Source organism: Nicotiana tomentosiformis, chromosome 12, assembly GCF_000390325.3.
Source record: "Nicotiana tomentosiformis chromosome 12, ASM39032v3, whole genome shotgun sequence".
In the NCBI taxonomy this organism is placed as follows: Eukaryota; Viridiplantae; Streptophyta; class Magnoliopsida; order Solanales; family Solanaceae; genus Nicotiana; species Nicotiana tomentosiformis.
The window spans coordinates 33,488,969-33,513,630 of NC_090823.1; the positions used below are offsets into that span (position 1 = coordinate 33,488,969).

A 24,662-nucleotide genomic window follows, 5' to 3' on the forward strand; every position below is an offset into this window, starting at 1 on the left:
CTTTCTTTTTCGTTACCTGCCATATTAGATCTATGTATGTAGAGAGAGAAGGATCTTGTTCTTATTTTCTATTTTCTTTTCTTTTACGTTAGTAACCATTGTTAGTTATAGATCTAGAAGAAACTAAAAGATTTAACTAGATAATCCCCACAGACGGTGCCAAATTATTTGACCAAAAAGTAACTTTCGGCTGAAACTATTATTTTTGTGTAATAATGGGTTAAACCTAGTTAATGATAATATCTCTAGATGTGAATCTTGAAAATATGTATGAGGTGGGACAAATCCAGTAAGGAGTTGACAATAATAAGTATTAAATAATCATAAAGTATAGGTAATAATGAGAGAATGGCTAATAATGAAATAGCAATGAATGACATTTGAGTAAATAAGAAGAGTGATTCACCAAATAAATGATGAGCTAGGTGATTATTTCTCCTGACGATATGAGTGATAGACAAATCTTAGAACATTCGAAATCTTCTCAGATCTGATGGAAAAGTGTAGGATAATATGAACAAGAATCTTGATAAATAGGTGTTTTTTGTATCTTTTCAAGGGGAAGAAAATCTTTTATCAAGGTCTACTCTTATCACAATGAATATCACATGCCTCTATACATTATCTTTCTTTCTATTTATATGGGACATATCCCCAATAAACCCTAGTAGTACAAATACAAAGAATATCCAACAGAATATTCTTCTTAATATTCTGCCTTAAACTAGTTGTTACAGCTCGTTTTACGGCACTCGACACCGATCATCTTATGCATCTCGACCACGGACTTTGCCATCTTCTGGTCTACTTCGGCTGACTCTTTTCTCGATATTGCTTAGTCCCAAGTACTGAAACAGATATCGACCCATACAAAAGTAACATTAAAATTCACACTACGTACACATTGTTACATTGAGGAAAAAATGATTATTCTTAAGTTATTCTATTTAAAAAATCAACTTTTGCATTTTGAGAATGTTATATAAGCAGTACACTATCGTTTAGGTAGGAAAAGTATGTAGTCTAGCAATATATGACGGTGATGGTATTTGACTAAGATTATAAGCTGGTCAAAATTATCTTATAAATATTTTTTACACACTTGGTAAATACCTAAAGTACTTATAGGCCAAAATCCGATAAAGTTATAAGTTGGTCACCCTCAACTTATAATTTTTCAGCTTATAAGCACTTTTAGTTTGATCAAGGCTCTTACTATTTTATCCTTAGTAATATTTTTTAATTCACAAAATTTACTCCCAACTATAATTTTTTCAGCTTACAAGTATTTTTAATTTGATCAAGACTCGTACTATTTTATCCTTAATAATATTTTCTAGTTCACAAAAATTCTTTCCTAAAATAGAACTTCTGACTTTCTTTTTATTCCATGTTCGTCGTTCCTTCTTTTTTTTACAAAGGGACTCTTAAAATTTAACAATCTTTTATAAAACTAATTGAGTGTATTAATCATTTTAACAAAGGATAGCTTATCAACATTCTTTTATCAAATACATCAATAACTTATTATCAATTTTAGCACTGATATCCAAACACATAACTGCTTACTTTATATAATCAGTTTTAACACTTAAAAATAATTTTTAACACTTCAAGCTCATCAACTATTCACAATCCTCTGACCCAAACACTTATTACTTGTGCAAAAAAAAAACACACAACATAAATTGAACAACCAAATTTATAGTCTAATGGTACCGGTAAATATCTTTCACACAACGAGACATTAATTTTGTGGCTCATTATAAATATTTTTCGTTATATTATCATTTTCATATTAGATCGATAGAAAAAGGAAATCATATTTTAACTGATCATAGAAAGTTATTTTTTTCCTGTTCCTGAGTTCAACTTTCATTGTTCATATACAATTACTGCTTCTTCTTTTTTTGTCTACCTAAAAAATTACTGTTGACTCATATGATATTGAATTCATTTTTATACTCCGACCGTTTCAATTTAAATTTATCGTGAACTCATTTAATTGAGTACGAAATTTAATAAAAGAGAGAAGATTTTTGAACTTGTGGCGTAAAATGAGACATATATATTTTGTGTGGATATAAATAATTAAATATTTTGACACTGATTTAAAAGTAAATTGAGAGAGAGAGAGAGTACTAAAAAAGAAAGAAAAAAACAAAAAGAAATTTAAGTGGACCATTGTCACAAGTTCACGTTACAGGTGATATATCAACAACAGTACCGTATTTTCCGGGAAGCTTTGTGATGTACCTGAAAGAAAATGTCCAATTCAAACCCCTCTTTCCTTCCTTTCCTCCATTGTAACGCACCTCTCTTTCTCTCTCCCTCTCTCAAATTTCATTCTCAATTCTGAACATTCAGTTCCCAAAATTTCAATTCTTTCAGAACAAATATTCGCCATCAAATGCTTTCCCAATTCTCGTAAATGAAATGATCATTCACGAGCTCACTGAAATTATTATTGTTATAGTTTTTGCTTCTTTTATTTAGGTGAAATTATTGAAAATGGACGTAAAAGCGCAATTGAAACGAGGAATATCGAGGCAATTCTCAACAGGATCATTGCGAATGAGCGGTAAATTCAGTTTCAAGAGACAGAATTCATTGGATCCAAAGAACAAGAACATAAGGTTCAGTTTCGGGAGGCAATCGTCACTCGATCCAATAAGGAGGAGTCCATCTTTAGAAAATGAGACAACTAATGCAGTGCCGGAGAATTTGGATTCGACGATGCAACTGTTGTTTTTAGCGTGTAAAGGGGACGTGAAGGGCGTAAAGGATTTGTTGGATGAAGATGATGTTGATGTGAATAGCATTGATTTAGATGGAAGGACTGCTTTGCATATTGCTGCGTGTGAAGGACATGTTGAGGTTGTGAAGCTTTTGTTGAGTCGGAAGGCTAATATTGATGCTCGTGATCGTTGGGGAAGCACGGTAGACTTTTGTTTCTTAATTACTATTTTTACAATTTTTTTGGATCATTAACTTCTACATGTTTGATATATTGTCTTTGGTATGATGAAGATTTTTACTCCCGGTGTTTGATTGGGTGCAGAATTTAAAAAAGAAACAAAATATTTAAAACTTGTTGTTACATTTGTATCGCCATAAATATGGAAATGTACGATCACATTTTAGGACAGACTAAAAAAGAAATACGATCACATAAATTGGGATGGATGGAATATTGGATCTTACCTTGAATAATGTAAAATGTTATGTGAAAATATCTTTCTCACTTACTGGTGCAAGTCATTTTTACGGCTGTTACTCTTATCACTTGTTTCAATCAGCATTTGCACGACAATGAACCCGAACTATGATAATTAAAAAAAGGCAGCCCGGTGCACTAAGCTCCTGCTATGCACGGAGTCCGGGGAAGCGCCGGACCACAAGGGTTTATTGTTGGCAACCTTACCCTACATTTCTGCAAGAGGCTGTTTCCGTTGTTGTTCGCTATTCTCCTTGACATATTGTCCCTGATAATATGAATAAGGGGGGTGGAATAAAGTTTCAATTCCTCAGAAAATTTGGCAACTGTGAATCTATGGGGAACAAAAGTTGGTTTGCCTGGCAAACTATTCTGTTGCTAGTTTCTTCCCTGATTTGTGAATAATCGTGAGAAGGACTAGAGGAACAAGAAAATTTTGTTGACATAAGATGAGAAAGGACTTAAAAGGGTTCAAGTGGCTTCAGCAAATCTCACTTGAGAGGGAAAAATGCAAACCTTATGACATTTACAGATTATATGTTTCTTTATTTTTCAATTTTGTTTATCTCTTTGCATCTGAGCAATACCATTTATAACGATTCAAATTCATAATGCAGGCTGCAGCTGATGCAAAATACTACGGAAACGTTGAAGTTTACAATATCTTAAAGGCCCGGGGGGCCAAAGTCCCGGTAAGTGGGAAGATAATTTTCTGGTTAGAGTGGGTTTTATTATATTATGGCACTGAGTATTAGTCACGTTGCTAGAAAACCAGAAACACACCAATGACTGTAGCAAATCCTCGAGAAGTTCCAGAATATGAACTCAATCCACTGGAGCTTCAAATCCGGAAAAGGGATGGAATCTCGAAGGTAAGGTATCTCTTGGATTTCAGAATAAGGATGTTTCAGTTTTGATAAATGATGAAAGCATTAAAATGCCATGTTTGCAGTATGCCTGGTAAAAGAAAATTTCAGAAGTTGTAATTGTAAGCTGTTTGATTTTCACTAGAAGAACTGTATACTTTGTAGTAACCTATGTTTGAAGATGCAGCCTTCTGGTCGTGAACTAAAATTGAAATGGATGGTGCTGCGATTTTTCTATAGAAAAGATTGATCCTCGGTCCATATATAACAAGGAGATCATCTTACGACATGGTAGCTTTAGTTTATCCTTTTTAATTTCTGATGGTTTCAGTGAGCACTTTGTCATAACTCTGAGATTTTTAGGTCTACTTTTAAATTTTCAGCTTGTAAATGGATGAAACTTCTTAATCAAATTATGTCATCAAACATAGTTCATTTGCAGCAAGTTAAGATTCAAACTATCGTAGCAGGCCTCACTTGAAATTTCTAACTTTTTGCAAACTTTTGAACATTTATTTCCTGCTTTGCTTCTTGAAGGAAGCTATGAAACATCTGGGCCGACTTGCCTCTCCTCTTGTGTTTTGTTTTTGATTTTACATAGCCTCTTCATGGATTTCGTGCTTGATTTTGCATAGCTAATTTTCAGTCTTTTCTTAACAACTTCGCTGCAACTTTCTTTTGACTTTTGACAGGGTTCATATCAAGTTGCTAAATGGAATGGGACTAAAGTTTCTGTCAAGATACTTGACAAGGATAGCTATTCAGACCCAGAAACCATGTATGTTGTCAACGTATATTCAGTTAGTCTTCTATTTCACGTCCATAGGCCACTCTGTTCTCGGATTGGGAAATATGCTTATATTTTTTACTTCAGCTAGTAACCATGTTGCCTGATTCTCTGTAACTAGCAAGCTTTGACATGATACATTAATGTGGCTATTAAATTTGCGGTGCGGCTTTGGTAGATGTTTTATCCAGCTTATGTTGGCTTGTCACATGTTGAAACCGTTGTTTTCTTCACTTCTCTTGGGGGACATTTCATGTATTCCGTGTGGACTTATTTCTTGTGTATATAGGCGAAGCCCAGACTGCTAATATTAACTTTGATGCTTATCGTTTCAAGGAATCTGTCTAAGAAAACTCGGAAAGTTTCCTAGTGTTAGTCAACAAGTAATTGCCCAACAAAAGAAAACAGGACATATTGGAGTACTTTCATGTTTGATTAAGCAAGGCTGTTCTCTAAGTTGCATTCTGTTATATAACAGTCTTGTGGGCAAGTTGATGACATCATTATGTGTGCTTAAATCTAACACTGACCTTTAATTACCTATATTGCTGGGACTCTCCAAAAATGCTGCCGCACTACTTTTGGAGGATTCGACACGAACATCGCGGCATTTTTGAAGAGTCCGAGCAACATAGTAATGTACAATTGATAGGTAGTTCTTTGCTTTTTTATGCTTGGTAGATTGTGAACACGGTATTGAGATGGCTCCGTAGGTGCCTTTATGAGATTTTCATAAGAAAATCAAAATCCATGAAGAAGCTGGAAATACATCTGCCAAAAATATAGCGGTGCATTTCCTTCATTTATGTGAATCCTGATGTATAGCATACTCCAAGGTCTTTATCCATGAATCTTATCCTTTTGAGCATGTAAAGCGATAGAAAGACGAAATTATGCGTCCCAAAAGGAAATCCAGCCTTTAAGATAAAGACTCTTTATATTCATATGTTTATGTAATGTTGGCAGATTGAGTTTTTGAGCTGATAGAATGCATCCTAGGTTTGTAGTAATATATAATAAGTTGAGAAATGAGGATAACACCTGGTATTTTTGGTGGCCTTCTTGTTAGGGATTTCCCCCAATTTCATCCTATCATTTCTCTAAAACCAGAAATTTGGAATGCCCAATTCTATAAGCTTCTTTGTGATTTTCTACACCCTAGTTATGTAAGCTGGGGTTCCTCGACCTTGGTTTGTAGCATAGTAGTATAATACGTAATAAGTCGACGCTCACATATGTTGTTTGCGACAGCCTCCTTGTGTAGTTTACCTTATTCATCCTAACACTTCTCTGAATCCAAATTTAGGATGCATACTTACCAAGCTTCTTTGATTTTATTTTACTGCCACTAGCTATGGTCGTCAGTTCATCGAAAATGAAACTTAGTACACTATCCTTTTTCTGGTGCCTGTCTAAAAAAAGGACAGCCCGGTGCACTAAGCTCCTGCTATGCGCGGGGTCCGGGGAAAGGCCGGACCACAATGGTCTATTGTACGCAGCCTTACCCAGCATTTATGCAAGAGGTTGTTTCCACGGCTCGAACCCGTAACCTCCTGGTCACATGGCAGCAACTTTACCAGTTACGCCAAGGCTCCCCTTCTTTCTGGTGCCTGTCTAATTCAAGAAAAACTTATTATCTTCCTTCATGTGTGATTGCCGCAAAGTTGCACTCAGACATTGAAGTGATTCAGGGGAGATGCATTATTTCCAAGTGCCTTGATTCATGAGAGAGGACAGAACCGCTACTTTAGTTTTACCATATTATAATAAGATCATTTAGGCTATCTTCTGAAATATATCTTGGTCTAATGGTTGATGAGAACTTTTTGTAATTGGGGAGAAATTTTTGGGGCTGAGATCGGACTGCTTAAAGCTCCAGTCTTGTACATGATTCACATTTTTCTCCTTGCAGAACCAATTTTTTCATTATTAGACCGTGTAGCTTCTCACATTCTTTTTTGATGTGTCCTTTTGGCTTCACATTTGGACAAATCACTTTATCAGTTGTTATTTAGGATTTGTCAATTCTTATTGTTGAGTAAACTGCTTTTTCACTTGATGACGATTGCCTTAACTCCATGTCCTTCGTATGCAGAAATGCTTTCAAACATGAATTAACTTTGTTGGAAAAAGTACGACATCCTAATGTGGTTCAATTTGTTGGAGCCGTTACACAAAATATACCAATGATGATAGTATTAGAGTACCATCCAAGTGTAAGCTCTCTCTATCTCACCTTGTTCCCCACAAAATCCCTTCTTCACTCTATCCACCTACACACCAAATATTGTATATTATTGAGAAAATATTTTGATCAGCTCTTACATCAATAGTACATTCAATTTGTGTTGCGATCTCTCCCCTGATGTGTTTTCATTCTTATCGATTTTATGCGCTTTATTTATTGTTGCTTCGCTGAACTTTCCAAGGGTTGTTGCATTCATTTATTGTTGATTTTTCAGGGTGACCTGGGTAGCTATCTTCAGAAGAAGGGACGTCTATCGGCTTCTAAGGTTCTAAGATTTGCACTTGATATTGCCAGGCAAGTCTGTTTTCTTTTATGCGTACTGAAAAAAAAGGCTCTGTTAGTACACTCGAGAATTCTTTTGTTATTTTTAATTTTTTATGCTGATAAGATGATCTACTTTCTTTGGTTGCCATCCTGGTTATGACATATGATCTTGATTTTCAGGGGCATGAATTATCTTCATGAATGTAAACCAGACCCAATTATCCATTGTCTTTTAATGCCAAAGTAAGAAAACTAAATGCTTTATGATTCTCAGATGTTAAATGATCTTTTTCAGTGCACTCATTGAGGTGTCTACTTCGTTTAATGTTTGTAATTTTTGTAAGGTGCCAGAAATATTTTGCTGGACAATGGAGGTCTATTGAAAATTGCAGGATTTGGTTTAACTAGATTGTCAAACATTTCACCTGACAAAGCAAAGTTGGTGCAGCCTCAAGGCATTGACCTTGCAAGTAAATATTTAAATTTGAGCACACATAATTTAATCACAATAATAGGCAGAAAAAGAATCTTCTAGTTTGATATTAGTGTCCTCTGTAAAAACTTCAGGTGATGGACTTAAATGTATTCTTATTTCATGACAGGAGGAATTGTAATTGCAACGCAATTGTTGACTATTACATTCTCTTTCTTGTTACTTGTAGGTCCCTATACAGCACCTGAGATCTATAAAGATGAAATATTTGATAGAAGTGTGGATGTATATGCTTTTGGAGTATTACTTTATGAGGTACCAATTCAATTTCAGATCATTTAACTTATGGCTGCATTTCTTTTTGCTGCATAATTATTTTAGCTAATTGGAACATCACTGTTATGCAATAGAATTCAAACATTCTTCTTTTGCTTGTATGTCTTTTCTATTTTGTTTTCAGAAAACTCTAGTCAATTCTGCCGACCTGCTGCTATATGATTTAGTTTACTCTGAGTTTTAGTTAAACTTTGTTGGGTATAGATGATGGAGGGAACACCACCTTTTCATCCCAAATCACCTGAAGAGGCTGCTAGATTGATGTGCAAAGAGGGTAAAAGACCATCATTCAAGTCAAAATCTAAGTATCCGCCGGACCTTAAAGAGTAAGCTCAGCTGTTAATTTTTCTTTTAAATACTCGGATGCATCTGGTCTTTTGCAGTTTGTATGCAGTTATAGAGTAGCAACATTATGTACTAATATAGCAGATGTTCCCTGCCATGCTCCTAGTACTTCTAATCAGTGGCATAAGCCACACTTTGCCAAGGGTGGTAGCAACCCCCTTCGCCGAATAAAAATACTATGTATGTAGGTCAAATATTACTTTATAGGGCTGTATATTATATTTTGAGCACCTTAACACAGTTGAGTGAGGTAATCCAGCGGTCCAGGGCGTTCAAAGTGAGGTGTTGTTCACGGGTTTGAATCCCTGTCCAAACATTTTTATCTGTTCATTTTGTTTGCCAAAACAAAATGGAGACCACCATGTGTGGTCTATTTGACTCTTTTTCAATCTAAAAGAATTCCTAATAAATAACTCTTAAAACTTAAAGTCTGTGTAAATACAGACAACTAATCTTAAAAGTTGTTTCTTAAACAAAATTTATAATTTAGAAGTCAAGCTCTACAAAATTTCTTCTACAAAAGTCCTTAACATACTACAGACCCTCTCGACTCTCTTTCCTCTGTTCTATGCGTACTTTTTATTAGTAAAATTTCTTTTGTTGTCTTGTTTTATGTTAGGTTTGATTTATAAAATTATCGTTCTATTACAAGTGTTTTAATTGTTTAACTAAATGTTGTGTGGTTTGATTTAAAAATTTCGGTGCACCCATTCATCGAAAAAAATGATTGTCGACTTCCTTAAAGTTTGAACACCCTTGGTGAGATTACTGGCTACGCTACTGCATCTAAAGCATATGATTTTTTGCGAAAGAATTCAGAAAAGGATTATTCTTTGCTGTTTTGTTTTACGGAAGTAATGTGTAGGTTATTTTTTGGCTTCTGGGGTGGGTGCTATCTGATTGCTTAGTCCAGTATTATGTGATGTCCGCTTGTCTTTAATCTCGCATTCTCCAATTTGACGTACTTTTCCTACCAGAGCTTTTTGAAGTTCTTGGGCAATTGATTCTGGATGACGATTCATTTTCCCGTGTTTGTCTATCTGATGATAAAATGCCCAGCTTTATATTGTGCATTGCCTTATTTTATATTTCCTTATATTTTACCAATCATAAAGTGTATAACAACAAGATTTTGCACAATCTGGCCATCTTCCCCCACCATCATCTGACACTAACAAGGCTCTTGTATCTCATTGCTTTTGTTGATCTTATTACTTTAGCATAAGTTCAGTGGTGATTTTTGTATTTCTCTTACTCACTTTACTGGATGTCTAGGTTGATTGAAGAATGTTGGCATCTAGATTCTTTTGTTCGGCCAACATTTTCAGAGATAATTGTGCGCACGGATAAAATTGTTGCAAACTGCTCGAAACATGGATGGTTGAAAGATACTTTAAAGCTTCCCTGGTAATGCTTCCAATACACTACTTTGCATGTTCTGGATGTTTATCTTTTCAGTTGTTTACGTTATGTAAAGTTCCTCTGACCTAGAAGAAAAGATTCAGCACCATAGATAACTTCTGCAAGAATTGAAATTGCTTTATGTGGTGTTACAACCTTTAGATTTTTTACTTTCCCTCGGTGTATTTTTAAATTAGTTGTAACAACTTAACCAGCAAACTTATCTATGCAAAACATATTACTGACTTGAGTACCGACAAGTGAATTATAAGTAGTTTGATGAATCTGTATATTCGAGTAGTCTTTTACGTAACTTTTAAAAAAATCAGATGATATAAAGTCGTTTTTCTAATTGGTCCTACATTATCAAGCGCATCACCTTTCTAATATCAAGTGTACCAGTTCACTGCAGAAGTTCTGTGAATGTTAAACTTCGCCTAAGAATGTTCCAACTTCAGATTTAGTTCATTTTTTCACATTCCTCTTGTTTATTTTTCTTTTTCCATTTCTGAGTGCAATATTTTGTGACAACACAATAGAAGTAGATAACAGGGAACATGTCATAGATGAATTTCTTGGTGCAGGTTATAGAGTGCAAATAATTGCGGTGAACTTGGACATATCTTGATGCAGTGAAGAATATTAACCAACATTCTTGTGGTATTTGGTATAATGTGGATGTATGGCAAATTATGGTATCATACTAAGCTCTCTGCTCTCTTTTGCAAGAATCCTTGTCAGCTTCATCTTGTTGTTAAACCAAAATAAAGGAAGATTGCAGGGTGTGATTGGAACAAGAATTAAAACTTCAGGCACAGCGTCTCTAGTTTTGAGTAAGTGGAGCTCTTATTAAGTTGGAACATCTCTCTATTTTTAAGCTTTCAGCAAGTAAACTGTATTCTGCTGTATAAGGAAAGAGGAAATATCATATAAGAGAGAAACTAGAAATCACCATATATTCATCTATCTTTCTTCTCATATTATATAAGAGCATTTTCGAGAATTCATTTCGCAACTCTTACATAAATGTATCCCTTTTTGTGCCTTTTCCATTCGTCTCTATTATTTCCTATGCTTTTACAACCTGAATATGTTTCAGTTTACCGCCTTCTTTTGTATATGACTCTTTTATTAAACCCCTCAAATCAAGTACCGAGTAGAAGGGTCAAACTTTATAACCGTTTGTTTTAATTTATATGAATTTATTTGATTGGACACGGAGTTTAAAAAATAAAAATAAAAACTTTTGAACTTATGATATAAAATGAGGCATATATATTTTGTGTGGTTATAAATCATTGCATAAAGATAAATTGTTTCCAAATAAGGAAATAGGTCATTCTTTTTGGCACGGACTAAAAAAAAATAGGTTCACATAAATTGAAACGGAGAGAGTATCAAAAATAAATCCTCTTTCGCAATATATATATATCTATCTATATCTATCTATACTATATTTAAAAATCTTTAGCGAAATGTTGTTCGCTTTTTTTTTTTACCCTTAAGAAATATATTTTATATTGGACAAAATAGTAATTTGTTTATCTTCCTACTATTTAGGACTTCTAAATCAACTAAAATATTATTTATTATATCTTTCCTTATTTGATTTCTTTACAATTAATGAATGTTCAAGCTAAGAGATTTTGGCCAAACAAATTAAAACACTTAGTGGAAAGTAAAATTGATAACGTAGATTTATGGAAATAATTCGCCTATTCAATTCCTTTTTTCCCTAAATATTAGAAAAAGTATAGTTATAGTTGTCTCATAATTAAATTAAATAATTTATATAAGGTAAAATTGTAATTAATTTTAAAGTTATTTTATACATAATTCAAATAAAGAAAGATATAATAAATAAATTTATAGTTGATTTAGAAATCCTATATATTAGGAAAATAAACAAATTACTATTTTGTCCAATATAAAATATATTTTTAAAGAGTAAAAAGACGAATAATATTATACAAATTGATAAAGAGAATCTTCTACACTATCTTAAAAGTATGAAATCTCAGCAAATAATTAAGCCTTTGAATTAATAAATTAGCAAAAAAATTCAATTCATATTTTTCAAAATCATTATGTAAGTAAAATTATTTGTCAAGTTGATAAAACTTTTAAGGTACATAAATTTATCAGTGAAAAGCATCGGCCGTGAAAGAAATAAGAAAATAGAGCAAAATCCATTAATAATATAGTATTAAAAATTGGACCGCTAAACATGCTAAATTGAAGCATTAAGGATGTAACATAAGACAAAAGGTATTCAAAAGAAGTGTTGTTATCATTTTTCTTTCTTTGTATGTTCATTCCAATAAATGATAATTTTCTATATTTTTAATATAGTATTATATATTTTTGTAATTCAATATTAGTTACTTAAAACTTTTATTGTTATTTATTAATATTTTTCTATGAGGAGTTGTACCTCATCACTCACAAATTTCTAAAATACCAAAAGATTCAAATTCTTCAATTTATTTTGTTATCTTTGAATAATTGTGGTAAAAGTATCTTTTGTGTTATTTGCTTATAGTATTTGGGAACAAAGATAACAATAATTTTCATAAGATATCTCACGCCTCATAAATCATAATAAGGGCATATAAAAACTTATGTGGAATAGGATTTCTTTGTTTATTGAGCAAGCTTAGTGAGATTAATATTCGTTATTTTAGGAACTTACATTTGTTTTCTTTAATACTTGTTCAATAACAAAAAAATACATTATTTAATAATATTTATATAACTTTTAAAATTTGTATATTCATTGACACGCGTAGGTACACGCGCAAAGCGCATACCTTAAGACTAGTATATATATATATATATATATATATTGTGGGCTAAGTGACCACTAGCCATTAGTACGTACCTTATACCTGAATATTGGGGTGGGCAAATGGGTATGGCAAACATTTAGGGTTCTTATGATAATGTACAACCCAAACAAACAGGTTACACCTAAGGGGAAGGTATTACCTGTATCTATACCAATCGGTATCCGTATCGGGCAGTACAAGTCCTGATTAGGGTAGAGGTGAGGGATTTAGGTAAAGGATAAGGGCAATGGGAAGGTACCGGAAACAAATACCTTTAGTACTAGTACAATTAGTACCCTTAAGGTACCGGACTAGCCCGTACCGGTACCCTTAAGTTTTTTTTCTTTAAATGTGGCCATTTTTGTACCGTTAGCCACTGGTTATTTTAAAAAAAATAAGTCGTTGTCAATGGCCAAAAAAGGCTATTTTTGCCTCCCTAGCCCCTACCCCATAATTTATGTTTTTTTAACCTCTACGTTTGTTCAAATATACTTTGACCCTATTTTAAAACTATAAAAATCCCATTTCATTCTTTCAATTTTCACACAAAAACTCTCATATCTCTCTAATTCTCTATCTCTCTATCTCTAATTGCAATTAGCGTTCTAACACTCATATTAATTTTTGCATTTAGTTTTGTTATACTTGTGTTAGCTATTTGTTGTAATTTTAATTATTTATTGTTAAAATAGCTCCTAAAATGGTAAATAAATGTGTAATAGATTTACTAAGGGTAATACTGGAGGGGGGGGGGTTCCTCATTATGAAACAAATTCTAACCAGTTTAGGCGTTACATACAAGAAACGTATAATCCTGATTTTTAAGGTTTTCCTAGAACAACTTTTAGAAATAATATTTGCGGATGGAGGAAATGAAGACTTGCTAACATATTGGAAGAGAAGAAACTTTGGACTTGCAGAAATAATTCAAGAAGACGGATGCCTATAGTGAAATACTATCTACCGGAGACACGAGGGACGCAGAAAAATAAGTGCTATCAATTTCAAACGAAGAACCAATAAAAGTTATTAAAAAATTCCATAAATTATAATTTTATTTTAATAAGTATATAAATAAAAGTATTGAATTTTTTTCATCCTTAAAGTTTGTTCGTATTTAAATTAATTTTTTGTTATTTTTAATTTAAAATTACCTCTAAGTACTGGTACCGCACCCTTAGGACCGGTAGGGGTACTGGTAGGTTACCAGTAATAGTACCCTTTCCCCACACCCTTAAATCCCCTTAAGAAAGATACTCTTAAGAAACCCTCCCCTTACCCTTACTGTCCCTGTACCCTTAACTCTTAAGAATCAATACCCTCCCCTTAGACAGCCCTACACCTTACATAGCCCAATAATTACTTAAACTTAGACTAGCCAAAAGATGTTATACTAAATTTGGGGAATGTCAGGACCCGAAATCCCAACCTCGGAGTCATGATGGCGCCTAACATTCATCTAAGCCGATGTGAGATAATTAAATAGCCAATTTTAAACAGTTAAATCACAATGATGATATACAACGAGAAATAGAACTCAAACCAACACAGTACTAATATAAGTCACGTTGGGACCAATACCAGTATCAGCACAAGAAGTGCAGAAGTGTAGTATGAGTACAACCAACCCAATGTACTTCTTAAGTGTCGAACCTATTCTCGACGAGATAGTGACGAGGCTATGACAAGAAACCTATGTAAATAAATCTGTACAAGTGTATATGAAGCAGTAACAATAACAGAGAATAATAACGTACAAACTGGGAGGGGACATGCAAAAAAGGGGAAAAAATATGATAACTACGACAGGTATGAAATCACGTAATAGCCAAATAAATCATCAACCAATGAAATCAGATAAACCAATGATATGAAAATGGCACGGCATCACCCTTCGTGCTTTTACTCTCGTCCTTACCATGAAATGATGATATAAGCAAAGTGTTGGCATGACATTGACCTTCGTGCTTTTACTCTCAACCTCACCATGTAACAATGAATAAATGAGATGAATGGCACGACATCACCCTTCGTGCTTTTACTCTATTCCTTACTATGTATTAACCAATAAATGAGATAAACGCAATGGCACAGCATCACCCTTCGTGCTTTTACACTCATCCTTACTATGTAATGAAGATAATATGAATTCAGGAAATAAATAATACGGGGAATGTATTTAACCTCAAATATGATGCCAAGGTACCAAATTTCAACTTCCAAAATACTCAACAATTATGAATTAAGCAATAATTACGAAAGGAATAATCAAGGGAGTAATAACCTAACCTAAGCATGAATATCATAATTAACAATGCAATAAAACACAAAGAAACAAGTCTCACCTGCATGCTTTAACCCAACAATAACGCATAAGTACTCGTCACCTCACATATATGGTGTTTCCACACATTAAACATGAATCAAATAGACTAACAAGTCCTAATCCCTCAAGTCAAGATTAACCACGACACTTACCTCACTCCGTAATCAAATCAAAGTTCAACCGGGGCCTTTCCTCTAAAATTAGTCTCGAAACCAATCGAATCTAACCAAATATAGTTCAAACAATTCAAAATAAGCTTTAGAAACTACCCATGAGTGAAAAAGATTCAACCTTTAGGGTGTGTTTGGTACGAAGTAAAATATTTTCCGGAAAATATTTTCTAATTTTTTGATGTTTGGTTGGCTTAAATGTTTTGGAAAATATTTTTCTCATAACTCATTTTCCTCCAATTGGAGGAAAATATTTTCCCTATCAAGAGTAGGAAAAATATTTTCCAAAAACTCCTTTCCAACCTTCCTCCCATTCCCCATCCCCACCAATCCTCACCAATCCACCCCACATCCCCACCCCAAGCCCACCCCATCCTCGCTCCACCCCTGTCCCCGGCCCCCGTCCCTACCCTCCCCCAATCCTAAATAGAAATATTAGTACTTTCTTTTCATATTATAGATATAGTATTTGTTTGTTCATTTCAACAAATGAGTATTTTCTTTTCACGATATAATTTTTTTTTCATTTTAACAAAAAAGTACTTTCTTTTCATGATGTAGAAAACATATTTTCTTTCATTTCAACAAAATGATATAGTAAAAAGTATTTTCTATTCTCTAACCAAATACTAGAAAATATTTTCTGTAAAAAGATTTTTACTCACCAACCAAATAAGGAAAAATAAGTGATAAAATCACTCATTTGCCATGAAAACATTTTCTAGGAAAAACTTTTCCATGAAAAATATTTTTCTTCATACCAAACACACCCTTAAGGATTTTGGAAAAAGTCAACAAAAGTAACCCGGGGATCGCTTGGTCAAAACCCGAAATTCGGACCAAAACCCAACTACCCATTCACCCCCGAGCCCGATTATGTGATTAGTTTCGAAATCCTACTTCAATTTGAGGTCTAAATCTCAATTTCTCAAAATTCTCAATTTCTACCTAAATCCCTAATTTCTACCATGAACAAGCATAGATTAAAGGCTAGAAATAAATGGGTATTGATAGAAATGGAAGAAAACGATTTAAAATATACTAACCTGTGAAGTGGGGATGAAATTCCTCTTCAAAATCGCCTCTAGGCCGAGCTCAAATGTGAAGATGGTGAAAAATGAAGACAATCCCGACTTAGGGATATTTAATTGACTGGGCGTCAAGCCTTCTTCGCATTTGCGAAGGGCCTGACGCATTCGCGATGCACAACAGCCCTATTGGCCTACACGTTCACAATGTTCCTCACACGTTCGCGAAGGCTTCTCCCCCTATGGCCTTCGCGTTCGCGTTCGCATAGAACACTCAGCAGATCCCCTCCCAGGCCCATACCCATCGCGTTCGCGTGGTATTGGTCGCGTTTGCGAAGGGTGATCCCACCACTGCTTCGCATTCGCGACCTCAACCTCACGTTCGCCTAGAGGAAAATCCTACCCCAACCCAGGTTACCCTTCGCGATCGCGAGAGTGGTTTCACGATAGCGAAGAACAAAGCACCATACACCAGAATCTCTGAAACCAACACTTCTTCTTAGTTTACAATCAATCCGTAGCCTATCTGAAACTCACCTGATCCCCTCGGGCTCCAAACCAAACATGCACACAAGTGTAATAACATCATATGAATTCACTCGCGCGATCAAAACACCAAAATGGCACCTAGAACTACGAATCACACATCAAAATAAATGAAATTTTCAAAGAAGCTTAAGAACTTTCAAATTTACAACTGGACGTCCGAATCACGTCAATTAACTCCGTTTTGCACCAAATTTTACAGACAAGTCATAAATAGTGAAAAACCTATTCCAAGTTCAGGAACTGAAATTTGAACCGGGTAGAAACAAAGTCAACCTACAGTCAAATTTAGGAATTCTTTAAACCTTTAAATTACTAGTTTTCGATAAATTACGTTAAATAAAATTAGGGACTTCCAAATTCAATTCCGGGCATATGCCTAAGTCCCAAATCACGATACAGACCCATTGAGATTATCAAAATACTGATCTACGTCTGTTTACACAAAACATTGACCGTAGTCAACTCAAATCATTTTTAAAGTTAAAATTCACATTTTCTTCAATTTTTCACATAAAATCTTTCCAAAAAAAAGACATGGACTGTACACACAATTCAAGGAATGCTAAACGGAGCTATTCGAGGTCTCGGAACACAAAAATAAAGGTTAAAACTCAAAACGACCTATCGGGTCATCACATTCTCCGCCTCTAAAACAAACGCTCATATTCGAACGGACATAGAAAGGTACCTTGACTGGTGAAAAGGTGTGGGTATCTACTCCGCATGTCGGACTCAGACTCCCACGTGGATGCCTCGATCGTCTAACCTCTCCATTATACACTAACTGAAGGATAACTTTTAGACCTCAACCTCCGGACCTGTCGGGCTAGAATAGCCACTGGCTCCTCCTCATAAGTCAAATCCTTGTCCAATTGGACTGAGCTGAAATCTAACACATGGGACGAATCACCATGATACTTTCAGAGCATAGAGACATGGAACACCGAGTGAACTGCTGATAAACTAGGTGGCAATGCAAGCTTGTAGGCCACCTCACCCACTCTCTCAAGAATCTCAAAGGTTCCGATATACCTAGGGCTCAACTTGCGCTTCTTTCCGAATCTCATGACATCCTTCATGGGCGAAACCCGAAGCAAAACCCTCTCTCCAACCATGAATGCAACATCACGAACTCTACGATTGGCATAACTCTTCTACCTAGAATGAGTTGTGCGAAGTCGATCCTGAATCATCTTGACCTTTTTCAAGGCATCCTGAACCAAATCGGTACCCAACAACCGAGCCTCTTGGCTCAAACCAACCAATTAGCGAATGGTACCGCCTCCCATATAATGCCTCACAGGGAGCCATCTGAATACTATATTGGTAGATATTGTTGTAGGAAAACTCCGCAAGCGGCAAAAACTGTTCCCAAGAAGCCCCAAAATCCATAACACAGGCGCGAAGCATATCCTCCAATATTTGTATGGTGCCCTCGGACTGACCGTCCATTTGGGGGTGGAATGTTGTACTCAACCCGTGTGCCTAAATCTCACTCTACGGCCCTCCAAAAATGCGATGTGAACAGCGTACCCCGATCAAAAATGATGGACACCGGCACACCGTGAAGACTAACGATCTCGCGGATATAGATCTCAACCAACCGTTCTGAAGAATAGGTAACTGCCACTGGAATGAAATGTGCCGAATTGGTCTACCTATCCACAATGACCCATACTATGTCGAATTTCTTCGAAGTCGGGGGGATCCCAATAAGAAAATCTATGGTAATACGCTCCCACTTCCATTTGGGAATCTCAAGCTTCTGAAGCAAACTACTAGGTGTTGATACCCAATTTTTCCCTCATATTTTCCATATATATATATATACTTTAAAGATAGTACAAATGCATCATCATTTGATCTACAAGCATATATAAATATTTTCCATAATTTTCTATAGTTTTTAAGTGCTTTAAATCAATTTATTTCGGCATTTTATTATATATAAATATCTATTAATTACCTTACAAATAATTTTATGATTGTTTTATCATCTAAACTTATCATTTACACCCATATTAGGTTTTAAATATTTTTAGTATATTTGTTATAATTACGTTTGCATTTTGTAAGGCTAAATTGCATATTTTGCAATAATAGTCCATACATGCTTATAATTACTTTATTTATGCAAACAAATAACCTTTTATATTTTTATATTGTTAAATAATTTTTTTAATCATTTTTATGCACAAATGATATTTTTGTAATTTTGTTTTATAAATTATTTATTTAATAAATTGGGTATTTAAAATTTGGCCCCAATTTTCAATTAAATTTTCGGACCTAAACTACCCAAACCTACCCAATTACCTTAAGCCCAATACCCCTGGCCCAATTACCCTTACCCACTCAATTAAACACAACCCAGTCCGCTCAAAGCCTAGCCGTTGATAAAAAATGATCAACGGCTCATAAACAATCCCTCCCTTTCCTTATATATACACCCCAAAACCCTAACCCTCATTTCCCAAATCCTCCGCCTCTGTTTCCCTCCTCTGATGAACCCTAATTCCTCTACCTCATTAAAATCCCCCCAAATCCTGTTCCTAATGGGATTCTTTCCCCATTCACCTATCATCTCGAGATATTTCCCTTATTTGGTGTTATTTTGTGGAATAACTTAGGTACGTGCCTAAAAATGAAAAGTGCCCCATCTTTGATTCTGTCCAAATCGATCTTTACCTCTTGAATCTGGACTACCTTAAGTCCAAATGCGTTATTTTGAACCATGCAAGCCCGATTCGTTCGTATCTTGCTGATTCCCTAGGGTTAGGGTTTTAGATTCTCTGTTGATTTGAACCAAAACTGGTTCAAGCTTGATTTTTAGCATTATTTCATCTATATTCATTCTATTACGCATGAATCTGCCTATTTCTGTTGATTCCTTTTACTTGCCTTAAATTAGGGTTTCAAATCTTCTCTAATTGAACCAAATCTGGTTCGATTCTATGTTTCTTTTTGAATAATCTCCTATCTATGTTCGTTTTATGCTAATATGTGATTCTTTGCTTTTATTTTTCTACCGATTTTGTGATTTACCCAAATTAGGATTTCAGACTTTTTTTTAACTTGAACCAAATACGGTTCTACTCTGTGCTTCTTGTGAATAATTTTCTGTCTATGTTCATTGTATGCATTATGTGATTCTTTACTTTATTTTCTGCCAATCTTGTGTATTTTTACCTGAAATTTAGGGTTTCAATTTTACTGATTTAAGTACTTGCCCTTTTTGGTGTTTAAACTAGTTATTTTTCATGTTTATGTTCTAATCCCTACACTATTTAAACCCCTCCTCACTCCCCTTTAAAGAAAAAAGACTTGGAAGTTCTGAGTTTGAAAATCTTTCACTACTATAACAAAGCTGTATGGTTTCACTCTTGAATAATCTCATTTTGTATTCTGATTCCTGGCTGGCTGAAAGCCAAGGCCATAAATCTCCAATTTCTAGCTTCTATTGGTGATATTTACCACACTGTTGGATCCCTTACTTCCCTGTTTCATCTCAACTAGTGAGTTATTAGACCTTCTGCCATTTCACTATGATTATTTTCTCAATGTGTTATTTCAATTAGACTATATTATCCTAAATGTTATTACTTGTAGTTTGAGACATGTTTAAACCTATTTTGAGTTGATATGAAATTCTGGTTAAGCTCTATGTTATTGATGACTATCTTTTAAAGTTAAGTCTGTTATGAACCTATTTATAAACATGCTCTCATACCTTTTCTTGTGGACTGGTTAACCATGTATAGATGTGTGCATTAACAGATTTATAAGCCTGTTTGTTGAACCTGTAATAATGTGGCATGTTTGGCTTTGTTCTTACTATATTATGACACCTCTAGTAACTACCTTAATTAGTTTTAACATGTCCTGACCTATTTCTAGTTAATGGGATCCCTTCGTATGACACTAGTTCCTGCACTTAGTCTAATCTGGATCTTCTATTATCACTATGAATCTTCTTATGAACTTGCCTTGTAAGCATGTGATTGATTTAATTCCTAAAACTTGTTTAAGTCTGCTTAGGATTAATCATGTCTACTATTTGTTCATATATGCTCAATATGTGATCCTGTCCTTCAGTAAATTCCCTAATCCCATTCTACTCCCCTGATCCTTCTGAATTCTTACTTCTAGTCGGCTGAAAGCCAAGGCTACTTAGTTTTTGTCCTATGATCTCTCTAGTGTGAGCATTGCCTTAGGTTCTTGAAGCCCTTGGGAACTCTGACACACTAGGGATTTGGGTTCTGTGTGTTTAGCCTTGATATATGAGTGAATCACTCAACAACTGGTTACTTTGTATCTAGGAACATGGGTTTTGGAGCTATTATGAGTGGAAGGCCTGGCCTGTCCAGGTGTATTTGGGCCTGCTGTAGGCTCCCTATAGTTACACTTACTTTGTAATTTATTTATTAAATTTTGTCTTGTAATAATTATTTATAATAACTATTGTGGGGTGTTAGTGAAATTGGGAAGGGGTTCCTATTTTACATTTGCAATAAGTTGGATAGAAATCCTGCCTATAGGTCCAACAATGTGTTATCATATGTGATGTGTTAGAAATCATGCCTATAGGTACTTTATTATGTTCAGTCATTCTGTGCTAGCACCCATGTCCATAGGTTCAATGCTTGGTTCAATTATGTTCTGGTATGATCCAATATGTATGCAAATTTCCGTTTACGCACTGTTCTGATCAAATTATAAAAATCATGCCTATAGGATCTAAAACTGGATAAAATTGTAGAAAGCATGCCTATAGGTTCGAACCAATTTAATTTCTGCATGTTTATTCATGAGTTTCCAAATATTGTATTTTCACCCTCGCTGGAAAACATGCTTATACGGCTAAAACAAATAATTCTGGGTGTGTTTCTGTGACTTGCCACTATTTACTATCGTATAAAACACCTAGATACCATGCTAATAGGTTTACTCGTATTATGCTAAAATCAGTGGGCAAATTTATGTAGGTTCTAATAATCGCATTAAAAAACTGATTTTATACATGACTGCCTGCTCGTTCATTCAATATCACATAGATATCCTGCATATAGGATTCTGCAATTAATAAAATCTGTCAATGCTAACCAGTTTGGCGTGCATTTGATGTCTAAATGTGGAGGCTAACTTGAGCCCATACTTGTTTCTATTTGAGAGTCCTAATTCTTTTTGTCTGTCACTTAGTATTTCTTTATTTTGAGCAGCCTAAGTTAAGGTCTAGAACCATCCTCAAAATAGAGGTCCAAATGCCTCTTGGACCATAGGCATGGGACGGGTAGTGCACGCATAGGGCACGACTTAGAATTAAATAGAGCGCTTTAGGTAAACAACTTAAAGATAGTAATCGGGTAGCAGGAGATGATAGTCTGTACTCGCTGAATAATATGAGTAACAACCCATCTTGAGGGAGTTACGAAATATTATTTATGTTGCACGCGGTGATCCTTTAGGCAAAAACACTTAGGACCCCCCCATTCCTGTTAAAATATTTCTTTATTTGTCCAAACTGTTTCTTTTCTCTTAGACTAATTCACATAATTCGAGTTCGGATGGGACACACCGTTGTGGACATCGAGGAGTGCCTAACACCTTCTCCTCGAGGTAATTTGAGCCCTTACCCGATTTTTGGTGATGCAAACTAGTAAACCCGATTCATTTGCAAATAGGTTCCCTAACGCACTTTAATCCGTTAGGTGGCGACTCTCTCTTTTGAATAACCCTTCCTTTTTAAAAGAGTTGTCAATGTCGAAACCCGATTTCGCGATAAAAAGGGGCGCGACAACATGGCGACTCTGCTGGGGATATATTTAGGTTCTTACCATTGCGAACTTGGTCTATATGAATTAGTCTCTCCCGATAAGCGTGTCTTTATTATTTTTCTGATACTTGATCATCCCGCTCCCTTTCTCCCTCTTATTGCGACATGCATACCCCCTTCACTATTTCCCCTTTTATATGAACTTACATGCAACTCTTCGCTTAATCTGGTTACAATATGGCTCTAACTTTTTAAATTTTGTCATATCATGACTTTCCCGATCCTTATCCCTTTATTGCTTTATTACCATTTTATACGAACTAACTTCTTCCCTGTTTTCTTTCTTTTCTGTCTTTACATTTATTAAATACTGCATTTATCATTTTATCATGTAAAATACTTGACAATGTGTTGTTTTATCTTTGCATAAAGCATGCTCTACATCATATTCCACTCGTGCGCAATTAATACCATAGCGGCACTTGATAAGTGCCTGCGTTCTTCCTATATTACTCTTTTTAAAATTTGGAAAGGCTTATTTGCAGTAAAACTAGTCGATCAACGGTGCAATTGACGGTTCCGTGCCTTCCCCTCTCAAGTTGTCCACTTAAGGGTACCGGTCTAGACTCTTCTAGAAACCCCTACTCTAATATTAACTGTGCATGCATCATGTCTAAACCTAGTATGGGTTAGAACGCTATCTGCGTAATAACTCTCTAAGGCAAGCCTTGTCCAAATCCCATCGGGGTTTCCATAATCCCAACGGGCGCGATCATGATATGTGCATTATTTGGAGAAAAGGTGCTGATATGCTAATCATTAATGTGTAAATGGTCGAATCTGGATGGGGAAAGGGCTAACTTTATTTGTTTTGCAGAAATGAGGCACGAAGTCCCCAGGTTCGGCATGGTTCGAAGTATCCGACCTTTGTTGCTAGATTGGTGGGAAAATCTCTGGCCAAGCGACAAAAACCATATGAAAAGAGTTCTTGGAAATTTACCTTCTTTGTTGGACATTCAGCCAAATAATGTACTGATCGAGGCCGCTACAATGTTCTGGGATGAGAAGAGGGCCGTCTTTCGTTTTGGTGATATAGAAATGACTCCCCTTCTAGAGTAAATATGAGGCTTTGCTGGGCTTCCCTAGGACAACCTTGGTCTGTTGGTACTGGAAAATCGCACGTCTCGAGGTTTTCTGAAAATGATGGGTTTCAGTAAAAATTATGAGTTAGTATGTCTGAAGAAATCTTACATACCATTCGACTTCCTTTACGAGCATTATGGGCATAACAAGTCCTACCGTCTTTATCATGATGAATTTGCTATCACCTCTCTAGGTTGGACTCATCGACGGGTTTTTGTGTTCATTGTCTGTTTTCTGGGGATGCTGGTATTCCCAATACAAGGAAAAAGGATTCACACTCGCTTAGCTATGGTTACTAAGACCCTAATGTAAGGAATTGAGGGACAAACTTACACTATTGTCCCAATGATCCTAGCGGAGATATATCGAGCCTTGGACCGTTGCAAGAAAGGATATAGGCATTTTGAGGGTTGCAATCTGTTACTGCAAATATGGCTGTTGGAACATCTTCAAAGGGGACAATACCGTCAAGAATTTCTGCGGCGACCATGGAATGACCACATAGCTTTCCACCATCCGAAAAGAATGACTTTTATCCCGGACTGGTTTGCACAATCGGGAAACACAGTGATTTGGGTACATTTATTTAGCAATTTGACTGATGAAAAGGTACATTGGATGTTCGAGTGGTTCCCTAGCAGTGAATTCATCATCAGGTCGAGAGATGTTCCTCATCTAGTGCTAATCTGATTAAGGGAATTCTATCCTTATGCTACTATCAGAGTCGTGAGGCAAGCTGGGAGAAAACAGGTTATACCACAAGTTTCCAAAATGGTTCATTATAACGCAGACTTCCAAGGGAATGCCATTCCATTCAAATGCGAGGCACAACACATGTGGCATCAAAAGATTATTGTGGAGAAAGATACAATCGAGCCAGACAGGTATCATGCCGGCCATGTGTACTTCTACCCATCATGGTTGGTCGATGACATAGTAGGAGAGGTT

General features: G+C 35.4%; 1 protein-coding gene across 4 annotated transcripts; it reads left to right on the plus strand.

Annotated features, from left to right (window-relative positions):
• The first annotated feature begins 2,303 nt into the window (after window positions 1–2,303).
• On the plus strand, window positions 2,304–10,900 carry LOC104091345 (integrin-linked protein kinase 1-like). Of its 4 annotated transcripts, XM_009596670.4 has the most exons (12): window positions 2,304–2,940; window positions 3,835–3,909; window positions 3,985–4,089; window positions 4,776–4,861; window positions 6,966–7,086; window positions 7,333–7,412; window positions 7,563–7,625; window positions 7,734–7,852; window positions 8,045–8,130; window positions 8,356–8,477; window positions 9,772–9,903; window positions 10,482–10,900. In XM_009596670.4, exons 1-12 carry the CDS (start codon window positions 2,512–2,514, stop codon window positions 10,486–10,488), a joined length of 1,425 nt encoding a protein of 474 aa, XP_009594965.1. In that variant the 5' UTR covers window positions 2,304–2,511; the 3' UTR covers window positions 10,489–10,900. The 4 variants fall into 4 exon arrangements, with proteins under 4 accessions (XP_009594965.1, XP_009594966.1, XP_070047584.1 ...); XM_009596671.4 differs by lacking the exon at window positions 10,482–10,900 and having other exon boundaries at window positions 9,772–9,907; XM_033654850.2 differs by lacking the exon at window positions 3,985–4,089 and having other exon boundaries at window positions 2,377–2,940; window positions 10,482–10,620.
• The last annotated feature ends 13,762 nt before the right edge of the window (window positions 10,901–24,662 follow it).

What these genes read in the sequence shown, in the direction of transcription:
- LOC104091345 (XM_009596670.4), top strand. Translation starts at nt 2,512, where the DNA reads ATGGACGTAAAAGCGCAATTGAAACGAGGAATATCGAGGCAATTCTCA. An exon ending in TATTCAGACCCAGAAACCAT is followed by an intron (nt 4,862 to 6,965) that starts GTATGTTGTCAA and finishes CTTCGTATGCAG; the next exon opens with AAATGCTTTCAAACATGAAT. An exon ending in TTGGAGTATTACTTTATGAG is followed by an intron (nt 8,131 to 8,355) that starts GTACCAATTCAA and finishes TGTTGGGTATAG; the next exon opens with ATGATGGAGGGAACACCACC.